This window comes from Mustela erminea, chromosome X, assembly GCF_009829155.1.
Source record: "Mustela erminea isolate mMusErm1 chromosome X, mMusErm1.Pri, whole genome shotgun sequence".
Taxonomy (NCBI): Eukaryota; Metazoa; Chordata; class Mammalia; order Carnivora; family Mustelidae; genus Mustela; species Mustela erminea.
Genome location: NC_045635.1, coordinates 26,299,131 through 26,313,080, shown reverse-complemented (window position 1 = coordinate 26,313,080; position 13,950 = coordinate 26,299,131). Strand labels below are relative to the sequence as shown.

At 39.5% G+C, this 13,950-nt stretch overlaps 1 protein-coding gene across 6 annotated transcripts in view; it reads left to right on the top strand.

Moving 5' to 3' along the window:
- Positions 1–13,950, top strand: part of TAB3 (TGF-beta activated kinase 1 (MAP3K7) binding protein 3) — an 87,890-nt gene that overhangs the window by 55,119 nt on the left and 18,821 nt on the right. For 4 of the 6 annotated variants that reach the window (XM_032329926.1, XM_032329929.1, XM_032329925.1 and 1 more), the window contains 3 exons: positions 5,087–5,278; positions 9,346–10,801; positions 11,659–11,819. In XM_032329926.1, the coding sequence (XP_032185817.1) occupies positions 5,177–5,278; positions 9,346–10,801; positions 11,659–11,819 (1,719 nt within the window). In that variant the 5' untranslated portion in view covers positions 5,087–5,176. The remainder of the gene's footprint in view (positions 1–5,086; positions 5,279–9,345; positions 10,802–11,658; positions 11,820–13,950) is intronic. The other 2 variants (XM_032329927.1, XM_032329928.1) reach the window with 1 other exon arrangement.

Below are 13,950 nucleotides of genomic sequence, written 5' to 3'. Positions count from 1 at the left end.
TTTGTGTTGTAGTTACCTTGAGGTTCATATAAAACATCCTAAGTATATAGCAGTTTATATTAAGTTGATGATTGTTAAAGTTCTATCACATTCTAAAGAATTGCATTTTTACTTTCCCATCCGTCTTTTATATGTTTTACATCTTTTTGTGACTCTCTTAATTTTTTAGATACAAATGATTTTTACTATTATTGCCTTTTAGCCTTCATACTCACAGTGTAAGTGATTGATGTACCATGTGTGCCTTTACACTTGAAATTTTTTCCTTTCATCGTTTTCTTACCTCTTGTCATGGCTTTTTCTTTTCCACTTAAAGATGTCCCTTTAGCATTTCTTACAAGGCTGGTTCAGTGGTGATGAACTCCTTTAATTTGTTTGTCTGGGTAACTCTAGCTTTCCTTTGATTTTACGTGCTAACCTTGTAGCATGGAGGATTGTTGGTTGTTGGTTTTGTCCTTTTAGCACTTTGAGTACATCTTGCTACTTTCTTTTGGCCTGCAAAGTTTCTGCTGAAAAATCAGCTGATATCCTCATGGGTTTTTTTTTTTTTAAGATTTTATTATTTGTCAGAGAGAGAGAGAGAGAGAGAGAGAACTCAAGCAGGCAGAGCGGCAGGCAGAGGCAGAGAGAGAAGCAGGCTCCCCACTGAGCAAGGAGCCTGATGCGGGACTCGATCCCAAGACCCTGGGATCATGACCTGAGCCGAAGGCAGCGGCTTAACCAACTGAGCCACCCAGCCGTCCCTCCTCATGGGTTTTTTTGTTGTGGATGACTGTTTGGTTTCCTCTTGCTGCTTTTAAGATCTTCTCATTATCTTTAATCTTTGACATTTTAATTATAACATGTTTTGGTTTGGGCCTTTTTTGGGTTCATCTTATTTGGGGCTCTCTGCTTCTTGAACCTGGATGTCTCTTTCATTCCCTAGGTTAGGGAAGTTTTCAGCTATTATTTCTTTCTATTATTTCTTCCCCTTTCTCTCTTAGCTCCTTCTGAGATCCATACCCTGGGAATGTTAATTTGCGTGATGTTGTCACAGAGGTCCCTTAACCATCTTCATTTTTTAAAAATTCCTTTTTGTTTTGGTGTTTAGCTTGAATGTTTTTTCTTACCTGTTTTCTGGAGTGCTCTTCTGTTCTTCTGCATCCTTTAATCTCCTGTTGAGTACTTCAGGTATATTTTTTATTTCAGTTATTTTAGTCTTTTTACCTCAGATTTTAAAAATGTTTTTTTGATTTTTTTTTAAAATTTATTTATTTATTTATTTGACAGAGACAGAGAGGGAACACAAGCAGGAGGAGTGGGAGAAGGAGAACAGACTTCCCACTGAGCAGGGAGCCCGACACAGGGCTTGATCCCAGGGATCATGACCTGAGCTGAAGGGAGATGTTTAATGCCTGAGCCACCCAGGCACCCCATATTTTTTTTTCAAAAAACATTGTGTTTTTGTTGATGTTCTTAGTGAATTCATCTCTTCTCTCAAGTCTGGCAAGCAACTTTTTGATCATTACTTTGAAATATTTGTCAGGTAGATGACTTATGTCATTTTGGTTTAGTTATTTTCTTTAGTTATTTAGTTATTTTCTTTATTTTGTCTTATAAGCATATTCCTCTGTCCCTTTTTAAAATCTGATTTTCTGTGTTTATTTCTATGAATGAAGTGAAAGAGCCACCTCTCCTGGTCTTAGAAGAGTGGCCTTGTGTAGACACATCCTCTATGTAGACTGTGTGTTCCTCACACGTTTGGGTAGCTGGCTGTGTGGGGCTATAATCCATGGGTCTCCGGGTCCTGGGGCACTCCACAGTGTGGCTGCCCTAATGGAAAACTGAAGCACAACCTGGCGTGGATGTAGGTGTCTCAGGGGGCTTTGCCCTGTACCTCTTTTGTGATACTACTGGAGCCGTATTGGATATAGGTGAGGTGTGCCCTGGTGTGCGCCATCCTGGGGCCACCCTGCTTGGATGGTTGGAGCTGGTATGTGCTTGGAGCCCAGAACTAGCCGAAGTGGCAGGCTGCTAGGACACCAGTCCTTGCTCCTGTCTCGTGGGAGGGGGAAGGTCAACTGTGGCAGTCACAGCACCTCTGTCCCCAGGGAGAGTTCCTGTAGTTACTCCACTGTTTGGTGGATGTTCTGGGGTTAATAAATGGTTTTCCTTCACTTATAGTCTAGTTACCCTTTATTTCATTTATTTATTTTTAGAAAAAGACTATTTATTTGACAGAGAGAGGAAGCACGAGCAAGGGGAGTGGGAGAGGGAGAAGCAGGCTCCCTGCAGAGCAGAGAGCCTGATGTGGAACTCCATCCCAGGAACCCGGGGATCTTGGCCTGACCCGAAAGCCGACGCCCAACGATTGAGCCATCCAGGCACCTCTCTGGTTACCCTTTAAGCTGCAGCTTGTTTTCTGTGCCCTGGGCAGGTGAATCTGCACATGTATCTGTCAGTGATACCTTCCATTATTGCAATTTGTGGCGTCAAGGTGGAGTTGCCCTTATTACCAGGCGTCTCTTTTGCTGTTCTGATTGAGGTCCCTCTAGCCTTGTATTGTGCAGAAGGTGTTCTGTCAGCCCCCCACTCTTCAGGAGGAATTGATCTATATATAGGCGTAAATTTGGTGTGTCCATGGGAAGAGATAAGTTCAGGGTCTTCCTATACTGACTTCTTAGACCCATCCGAACATTTTTGATTTTTGAAATACTGATTGTAGTTCTCTACATTGCCCCCAAGTAATGGCATGATTTAAAGTTTCAGGGCTTATTTGCAAGATAAAGAAGATTTGCTGTGGAGTGGCCCTTCCTTATGTGTGTTCTTTAGACCATGTAGCTTAAAATTGTGGTTTCCATGCCTCTTAAGATGATGCAGGTGTTTACTTCGCATACTTAAAAATACTTGACCATCTAGTGAGTGAACACAGCAGAAATTATGGGATTGTATGGTATACACTACGTTTTTCCCCTTTAAAAAAATGGGAAATATATGTAGTTGAACCCTTGAGCAACATAGGTTGAAACTGTATGGGTCTACTTAACATGCAGATTTTTTAAAAATATTTTTTTATTTATTTGACAGAGATCACAAGTAGGCAGAGAGGGAGATTATTGCAGATTTTATGCAGATTTTTTAAAATAAATACAGTCAGTGCTATAAATTTTTTTTCTTCCTTATGATTTTCTTAACATTTTTCTCTAGTTTTTACTCTATTGTAAGTGTAGAGTATATAATATGTCATTTCCAATACAAAATGTATATTGATTAATATGTTATTAATGATTAATTTGATTAATATGACTGTTTATGTTATCAGTAAGATCAGCAGTTGGCTATTAGTAGTTAAGTTTTGGGGGGAGTCAAAAGTTAAATACGGGGGCACCTGGGTGGCTCAGTGGGTTAAAGCCTCTGCCTTCGGCTCAGATCATGATCCCAGGGTCCTGGGATCGAGCCCTGCATTGGGCTCTCTCCTCGGCAGGGAACCTGCTTCCCCCCTCTCTCTCTGCCTGCCTCTCTGCCTACTTGTGATGTCTGTCTGTTAAATACATAAACAAAATATTAAAAAAAAAGTTAAATACGGATTTTTTTAAAAGATTTTATTTATTTGACAGAGAGAGAGAAATCACAAGTAGGCAGAGAGGCAGGCAGAGAGAGAGAGGGGAGGAAGCAGGCTCCCTGCGGAGCCGAGAGCTCGATGTGGGGCTCGATCCCAGGACCCTGGGATCATACCTGAGCCGAAGGTAGAGGCTTTAACCCACTGAGCCACCCAGGTGCCCCGTTAAATACGGATTTTTGAATGCTCTGGGGTTGGTGTCCATAACCCCTGTGTCATTCAGAGGTCAACTGTATTAAAACATGTATCAGTTCATTGATTTTTTAAAAAATATTTTATTTATTTATTGGACAGAGAGAGAGATCACAAGGAGGCAGAGACGCAGGCCCAGAGAGAGGAGGAAGCAGGCTCCTCGCTGAGCAGAGAGCCTGATTCGGGGCTCGATCCCAGCACCTGGGATCATGACCCAAGCGGAAGGCAGAGGCTTAACCCACTGAGCCACCCAGGTGCCCCCAGTTCATTGATTCTTAATGCTGCCAGTTAATTTATGAATTGTTATTTCACTAGTTGCCTTTTTATATATGGGTGCTCAGCTTGAGTAGTGCCAGTGAGATTTGATGTTAATTTTTCCCACTCAAACTGTACCCTTAAATCCTGCCATCGTAGCACCTCTGCCAGTGGCATTAGAAAATAAGTGAAAGCCCAGCTGTTTAGGTCTGGCAGATGATGGGCCAGCAGCAGCGTCTTTTTAGTTAATTTTTTCTTCCAAGATTTTATTTAAATTCAAGTTAGTTAACATGTAGTGTAATATTGGTTTCAGGAGTAGAATTTAGTGATCCATCCCTTAACATACAACACCAGTGCTCATCACAAGTGCCTTCCTTAATGCCCACTACGCATTTAGCCCATCCCCCCACCCACCTCCCCTCCCGAAAAGCATCATCATTAAAAACAAAGGAGTCTTCATTTCCATTTGCGTTTGCTAAGTTATTTCCTTTAGACTTTGGGTTTCCTTTACTCATACTTCAAGTCCAAATCTTTTGGTCTCAAAGTACAAGTAGAACGTAAAACAGACAGGAGAGGTAATTCTTTGTGGTGTTATCATCAAGTCCTTGTTTTCTTATTACTTTAGACATCAAAATGACTTCTCTGCTCTGGGGAGTGATGTGATAGCCCTTGGGAAAACCTGAGTGATTATACACAAGTAGCATTTCTCAAGGCTAGTGAGATAAGGTTGCCAAAATAGTAATACTCTGTAGTTTTAATCTAGCTGGTGCTTTATTTTTTTTTTTAAGCATTAAACTGAAAATGAAGTTTTGGGGATGTCTTTTGGCTTTTTTTGTTTCTGAACCAGTGATCAGAAAAGTCTGGCTAAATTGAGTTTGTCAATTTTACGACTCGCCATTTTAACACAGTGACCGTTGCTATTTGAATGATGTGAAATATGTAATTAAATTCAACCATATTTTATTGAGGTATTGTTGACACACAATGTTACAAGAGTTTTAGGTGGACAACACAGTGATTAACTTTGATTTCTTTTAATAGAAAATGAATGCGGTGTTGGAAGATCACTACTATCGGAAGGCTGGTTAGCGTCAATTTCCTAAGCGATACTTGACCACTATTTGTTCTGGCATGGCGCAGAGCACTCCACAGCTTGACATGCAGGTTCTCCATGACCTCCGACAGCGTTTCCCGGAGATTCCAGAGGGTGTTGTGTCTCAGTGCATGTTACAGGTAGATTACCTGATAGTGATATTAAGCTACAGTTCTCCTTAAGTTTTCTTGTCTTTGTGGAGGGCAGTGGGAGGTATTTAGAGCAGGAATTCTCAGCCTTGGTGCTATTGACATTTTGGCCTGGGTTATCTTTGTTGTGGGGCCCTGCCGTGTACATTGTAGGCTGTTTAGCAGCATTCCTGGTCTCTACCACTAGATGCCAATGGCACTCTTGCAGTTGTGACAACCAAAAATGTCTCCACACATTGCTAAATGTCTTATGGGAGGCAAAACCTACCCTACTGAGAACCACTGATTTAGAGGGGGAAAAAAAGGCCTGTAGCAAAACAAAAACATTATGTTCAGATTCCACCTTTTACAGTTTTGGAGTTGGTTGATCACTCCCTAAATTCTTAGATTTGAATTTTGAATCTCAGATTTATCATTATAACTTTTTGGCTATACTTTTGAGCCAGTTTTTTAAAGTCTATAGAGAGTCCATTCCCTTTCTTACTGTTTTTCTAGTTAATAAATGCTTACTAACAGGTGATTTTAAGTGTAAGGCCACTTTGTCTAGTTTAATCATATTTCTTTGATTTTGTTGTCTTATATTGAAATGTATCTTTAAATTGGATAGAATGTGTTTTCCCATTCAAGGGAAATTAACCAGCTTAATACTCCCCTTGTTGAATTTTGCATCATCCTCCACAGGATCTCCATGTGTTTTGGGTTACAGCATTTCCCTGTTTGGTTCACTTTTGGTACAGTACTTTTGTCCACTGGACTTCCTCACACATTGTTGGTTTGAATTCTGCCTTACTGCATCATATGCAGACTCTACCTTACTGCAGTGTGAGTGGCTCAGCTTATCACCTAAGCCTATATACTGCGGAGTTTAATTGCAAATAGAGACTCACAGAACAATTGTGGTAAAAGAGGTGCTTCCTAGCCCTTCTACTATGTTTAGGCCTTTGGGGTTACAGTTTTTGTATTACAGCTTGCTTTTGTTTTTTCCAACACACATTCCCACTGTGAATTTCCATTCTTTACTTTAGCCACATTTTGGTCTCTGGTAGAGAAAAGGTGCTTCCCAATGGAGTAAAACCAAGCATGAGTGAGGCTTTTAGTTAAAACCATTTCCTAGCAATTGCCTTCCTTACCTGTCCTCACCACCTATCCCCCAACTCTTTGTTTTTTCAAATTTAATTTATCCTTTTATTACCTGTATTTTTTCATGGCTTAGTGTCTTTATCACACTAAACTGAAGGAATGAACTTTACTGAAGGAATGAACTTTAAATTCAGCTTAATGAACATTTATTGCTAATTGACATTGACTCAAGTCTTCCTCTTCCTTGTTCCTTTGGGATTAATAGGAGTCTGTTGGCATAGAGACTTACCTTTGAGTGGCACTGAAAAGTTTTGCTGTTTGCATTTAAAGACTCAGTAGTTGACATTTAATATAGAAGTTTTAAAGCCTCTCTCTCTGAGCCAGATATCATCTCTCAATTTAGGGTCACTTTTTAGGAGTATGATGCTTTTTTGCCTAGGTCTTTTCAAGAGTTTATATATGGTTTTTGTTTGTTTGTTTGTTTGTTTTAATTCTGACCTCTTAGGGCACCTGGCTGGCTCAGTCCATAGAGCATCCAGCTCTTGATCTCAGGGTCATAAGTTCAAGCCCCACACTGGACATGGAGCCTACTTTAAAAAAAAAAAGGAAAAGAAAAAATAATTCTCACCTCTTTATCCAACTAAGTAATTTTGTTTTATTTATTTGGATTTACTATTTGATAAATTTTGTATCCATTTTTTTTCTTTTGAAGGCATTCTGCAGGTTAAAGATCACATTTGAATCTGTTTCAGTGGTATTTAAAAATGATTTCGTAAAGAAATCTTTTTAAAATTTTTTCTTCATAGGAAAATTTACTTACCTTGTCACTGTAGACATGCATTTGAATAGGCTGACAAATCAACTTTGTATCATTGTGAATTTGGGTCCTATTTGTGAGGATACTGTTCAGGCTCCCTAATTCACTGTAGAAAACATGAAATTTCAGCAGCATTACCACAGTTGTCAAATAGTGAAGTATCCACGACTGCTTTAGGTTTCATATAAATGGGCTATTTTTTTTTTAATTTTCACCAAATTTTTCCCTAGTTAGGAATAGTTTATCCCTAGTTAGGGATAGTTCTATAGGGATAGAACTATAGGGACCTATAGAGATCACAAGTAGGCAGAGTGTCAGGCAGAGATAGAGGGGGAAGCAGACTCGATCCGAAGATCCTGGGATCATGACATGAGGCGAAGGCAGAGGCTTTAACCCACTGAGCAACCCAAATGGGTTGCTCATAAAATGGGCTAATTTTTGTTCTCCTTTTAGTCCATTTGCAGACATACTTTATTTTCACTTTTCATATTTTTTTCTTTCAGTTACCTGTCAGTGACATTTTTAGTAGGCAATCAGTTGGAATCCTTCGGATCCAAATTTGCTTAATACTGAGCTTCTCATCTCTTGAGCACAGTGATTTTCAAACAGGATTTTTAAAAAGGCCATACTCTTGAGTTTTAATATTTTTCTTCTTTTTTAAAAAATAATTTTCTTCTTAAATTTTGATAGTTACTTTTCTCTAGGGCTCAGAATTTTAGTATCACAGCTTTATATAAGGAAACAGATAGAAGTTATGTATGGACTTTTGATGAAGCCAGTTCTTTAAATTTCTAAGAATTCATTTTGTAAAGGTTTGTTTAACTGAATCTTTGTTTACTTCATGAGCTTTAATATAGTTACTTACTTTTAGCCTAACATCCTCTCCCTTGAAATTAAGGAGTTAGGAGACTGAGAATCTAGAACTGGCTCTCCTGTTAACTAGTTAAGTACTTGTTCTCAAGCCATGTGTCCCTTTCCTCATCTGTAAATGAGTTGATTTGGAATAGATGAACCCTAAACGTTTCCAGCTCTAAAATTACAGCATTGTATGTTCTGTTTTAGGTTTAACCTTATTTGCTTCTCAGCAGAAGTAAAAGTGTTTCCTTTCATTTTTGTATAAAATGTCCTTTTTCCTAAAATCAGTATGCAGTAGTAGGTATGTATGTGCGTATCTGTGTATTTATGAACTACAGAGAAAGTCATAGAAATTGAGAAATTTTATTATTCCAAAGGCAATGGATAATAGTGCTTTAGGCTAATAAAATAGTTGAGAATTTTGTATTTTAATGGAAAACTACATTATATTTTCAAATTAAAAAAAGACGAACCTCCTTCATTAGTTACATTATTGTCAGAATGTCTAAAATGTCACTTTGGTAATACCATCTCTGAGTGTGTGTATAGTGACTCAAAAAATTCAGATCCTACAATGCTTATGAAAGTTGACCAAGCTACTTTTCAGTGGGTAGAAAATGTGTGTCTGTGGGAGTGTGAATGAATTTCATTGAGGCAGTCGAGACTTGGTTTTCTGTTAAATAGCCTTAACTTTGGCAGTTCTGGAACCATAGTTCAAAAATGTGTGCTTGTTTTTACTGATTTCTTTGGTTAGCTTCATCTTTCCTAAGGATAGTTGAAGTTCTATAGGGATAAATTTGATGAAAAGAAAAGGCTGCTTTAGAATTTTTATTGTTTTTACTCTAGGAATTTTGTTATAATTTTTCTCCTTTTGTGGTTCCACTACCTTTCAAAAACTAAAGCATGACTATTATCATGTTTTCTGGTTTTAAACTGGTGTATTCTGAGCAGTTATGGTGACTCCAAGATTGGCCCAACATGTTAATTTGTTGAAAAGCATCAGACCTAAAGTGAGTCCTGGATTTGGACTCAGACAACGTGGAGTTGAGTCACCGTGTTCATTAGTGGGTGCTTTCCATTTCTGTAGCAGTAGCGGGAGTACTAGTCATAGGAACTAAATGTCTGTGAAACAGTATGAATTGTTTGGGATCTCCTTGACAGGGTAGATGACTCTGAAGCTGTTTGTGCTTAAAATGCCATTCTCTACTTATTTTATGACAGTTGTATTTGCATAACCTGCAATGCTTGACTTCTTTTAGGATTTGTGCATTTTGTCATTGTTAATGTTACCACTTTTCTCCCCTAGAACAACAACAATCTTGAAGCCTGTTGCCGAGCCCTCTCCCAGGAGAGTAGCAAATACTTATATATGGAATACCACAGTCCAGATGACAACAGGATGAATAGAAATCGCCTTTTGCATATTAATCTGGGTATCCATTCTCCGAGTAGCTACCACCCAGGAGATGGGGCACAACTTAATGGGGGTCGAACACTGGTACACAGCTCAAGTGATGGACATATTGATCCACAGCATGCAGCGAGTAAACAGCTGATATGTTTAGTTCAGGAACCACACTCCGCTCCAGCTGTTGTGGCTGCTACTCCGAACTACAATCCATTTTTTATGAATGAACAGAACAGAAGTGCAGCTACTCCTCCTTCACAGCCACCTCAGCAGCCGTCTTCCATGCCCACAGGAATGAATCCATCTGCTATGCAAGGGCCTTCACCGCCGCCACCTCCTTCGTACATGCACATACCTCGGTATAGTACAAATCCGATTACTGTTACAGTGTCCCAGAACCTCCCTTCTGGACAGACTGTACCAAGAGCTTTACAAATTCTTCCACAAATTCCAAGCAATCTCTATGGGTCTCCTGGTTCTATTTATATTAGACAGACATCTCAGAGTTCATCAGGAAGACAAACTCCTCAGACTACACCATGGCAGTCCTCACCACAGGGCCCAGTGCCTCATTATAGCCAACGTCCTTTACCTGTTTATCCACATCAACAGAACTATCAACCTTCTCAGTATTCTCCCAAACAACAGCAGATTCCTCAACCTGCTTACCATTCGCCACCTCCTTCTCAGTGTCCTTCACCCTTCAGCTCTCCACAGCATCAGGTGCAGCCTTCCCAGTTGGGCCACCCAAGTTCCCACGTCTTTATGCCCCCTAGTCCTTCAACTACTCCACCGCATCCGTATCAACAAGGACCTCCCAGCTATCAGAAGCAGGGAAGCCATTCAGTAGCTTATCTCCCATACACAACATCTAGCTTACCCAAAGGATCCATGAAGAAGATAGAAATTACAGTAGAACCCTCTCAAAGACCTGGGACAGCAATGAACAGGAGTCCTTCACCTATCAGTAATCAACCATCTCCACGGAATCAGCACTCCCTGTACACAGCCACCACACCACCTTCAAGTTCTCCTTCAAGAGGAATATCCAGTCAACCAAAACCTCCATTTAATGTTAATCCTGTGTATATTACATATACACAGCCCACTGGACCTTCATGTGCTCCGTCGCCATCTCCTCGAGTGATACCAAACCCAACTACAGTTTTTAAAATTACTGTAGGTCGAGCGACGACTGAAAATCTTTTAAATTTAGTGGACCAAGAAGAACGTTCTGCAGCCCCAGAACCTATTCAGCCTATTTCAGTGGTACCAGGCTCTGGGGGAGAAAAGGGAAGCCATAAATACCAGAGGAGTTCTAGTTCTGGATCAGATGACTATGCCTATACACAAGGTAATTTTAGCCCTTTTATGAAATTTAATCTTTGTAGTGAGGTGGCTTTTTCAAAATAAATTTATATTAGCTGTTTAGTTTTAGTGAAATGGTTAGGATTTATTCAGTAGTTCACAGTAGCATTGCTACCAAGAATAGGCTGAGACAAAAATAGTGTCAGTGCTTCAGAGTTCTCTATAGGTTTTGTTTTAAAATTTGAAAATAGTGATCTAATAAGGCTGTTTTTAGGAAGAACATTCATTGGGACAAAAACATAGACAAATGAAAGTGATACTGTCAAAAAACAAACTACAGAATTGGAGATTCATAATGGGTGGGCTAATGTTTATCAAGGTTAAGAAATTTGAATCTTTTCTAACGAGACTGGCCTAGGGGGTGTAATATTTATAAGTGATACATATTTATAAGTGGGATTGGTGATGAAGACTAATGTTGGATTAGTTAATAGTGGACCTAATTAAAGGGAGGATGGAATTTTTAAAAAGTCTATCCAGGTTTCAAGGTATCTGAGAATTTAATATTCTTTCATTGTGTAAGAGGAGTAGTAATTATGATTATAGTTCGATATGTCTGGTATTGAACCTGTTTAAGAACCACACAGGTATAGTTAAAAAGACAATCTTAGGGAAACGAAGGTCAACAGAGCAAGATGGACATATGGATGATGTCATTTTGGCAGGAGTTCCAAGAGCCAAATTAAAGCTTAATAACATTAGCAAGATACAAGAGTAAATGCCAGCTCAGAATGGAGGACAGAGTTTCTTTTGAGTATTTTATGCACTAGCAGTGCATATAGAAATTTCCCAGTCACTTGTTCAATGTCACCCTCTGCAATGACTCTATCTGTAACACTATAGCCTTGCTGTTACATCAGCGAGCAAGGATGGAGAGGTTAGCAAAGCAGTTGAAACTTGAGAAAGAGGAGCTAGAGCGGTTGAAGGCTGAAGTGAACGGGATGGAGCATGACCTGATGCAGAGACGGCTCCGAAGGGTCAGCTGCACCACTGCAATCCCCACGGTAAGTCCTCTGTTGGCCTGTGTGGCCAGGAAGATGGGCGTGATGGCTGTCTGGGGCATGTGTTCTTCTTTGATGTTCTGTTCCTGACAGGGCCTTTCCATATTTTAAACAATGGATGAGAGACTTTTGCCTTCAGTAGTTCTCTTCCGAATAATTCGGTGCTTTTATTTCTTCTCACATGTATGAATTCCATAGGTTCATCAGTATTTTCAAATGACTGACTTTCTGACAGAGGTATGGCGTCTCATTTACTATGAATTGCTCTCTGTCAAAATAGAGAGGTACACCCTCCCCAAGCATTTTATATTTTTTTCTCATCTGTTCATTTTATTCTTTTAAGCATATACTATACGTATAAATTCCAAAGATTTAAAAGTTATTTTCTCAAGTATGTCGATTCAAATGCATTAGAACAGTGTCAGTATGAATCTGGGAAAGTGTGCACCATAGAGCATTATAAGGCAGAGCAATTTTATTAAGTGTAAATAAGGTAGGAGCTAAGGTAACCATACTGACAGCAGTCCTAATAGTAACTGCCCTAATGAAAAGATTTGGATAATATATTCATATTCATAACATTTTAAGTACGGTTTACGAGTTCTAAAAAATGTTAAACTATTCAGAACGTTTTAAAACCAGTCTCCTAGAATCTTGTGACGGAAGTACAAGCTTTCTGTGATCTGATAGTCATTCGGGCAGCCCTTGTTGAGTTTATGCATGTGGTCTGTATGTATGCACCAAGCTAGGTTCGTGGTGCGTACGTGCTAGTGAGAGAAATAGATCCGTGGGCAGATACTTAGAATTCGGTGTGGTAGGTGCTGGTAATGCTCACGGGTAATGAGAGGACTCGAATGTCAACTGGTCTGTGTATGTACTCAGTGCACTTCTGCTGGAGTGCCCTTCTGAAGCTCTTCATGGCTAAGTCCTGTGTATGCTTCAGGGCTTCACCTTACTCTACTTTGTCCTTGGAGCCATTCCTTATTTTCCTGATCTCTTTCAGCGGAGAGTAATTTCTCAGCATTTACAGGTTTGGAGAATAGCAGCATGTCTGCAGCTCTGCCTTCATAGATAGGTTTTTAATGGAAGGTCATGGCTTCAAAGGCAGCCTGTGAACTCCTGAAGTCAGGTGCAGTCTGGAAGCATGTCTCCAGTTTCTGGAGTTTCTGATTTTTGTTAAGGTTAATAGAATGGAGGGGAAGAGGGTGAGGACCCACTGGTCTACATATAGTGTTGCTGTAGAGGGAGAGAGGCAAGGGGAGAGCATTTTAGAAGGGAAAACAAGAGAAAAGAGGGAAAGAACATAGAGGTAACAAAAGTGCGAAGTTAAGGCAGAGACAGACTTTCAGGAGGCAGCAAATACAGGTCTTACACTTAAGCTGAAATTTCTGGTGTCCTAACAGGTAAATGTGCACCTGTCAATTGCGGTTTAGACCTTGAGGGTGAAGTGTTTGAACTTCTGCTGGTAATGGGGAACCAGTGGAATTTTTCAGAAGGAAATTATTGATACTGATTATTGATAAAGAGGCATATTTAGTAATTTAATGAAATTTTTTCTAATACTGACAAAATTCCTAAGTATAGTCAGTATTAGAACCAAGGAGGGAGGGTTTTACTTAAAGCACTAAGAAAATTATAAAGCTCTCATTAACTGAAAGGTAATAAATTTCTTAGTGTTTTCTCCACTTGAAATCTTAATTGAATTCTTCGATTGGGGGAGGTATTGAAGAACATAACCCACAGAGGAATCTATCCTGGTGGTTGGGCACTTTGGAGTCTTTTAGGTACTTATGGAGCATGAGCAGATTTTGTTAACATAAAAGTCATTTCCCTAACATAACTAAATAAGTTTTGTTTAGTGACCTCTTGCTGTGTGGTAATTCCTGCTGAAATGAACCCTATTGGTTTTTGTTGTTGTTTTGGAAAGTAAAGAACTGTCAAAGGTAACATAGGTTAGTGCTTCAACAAAATCCAGATTTTAGATGAGCATTTTTATTGATGAGTTACTTAAAAAAAGAAAAAGAGTAGAATGAACCCCCTGTGTAGCCATCACCCAGCTTCAGAAATTGGTAGCCCATATTGCTGACAATATTTAAGAGATGAGAAATTTGTGTGATTGCCTTGTGTTTCTGCT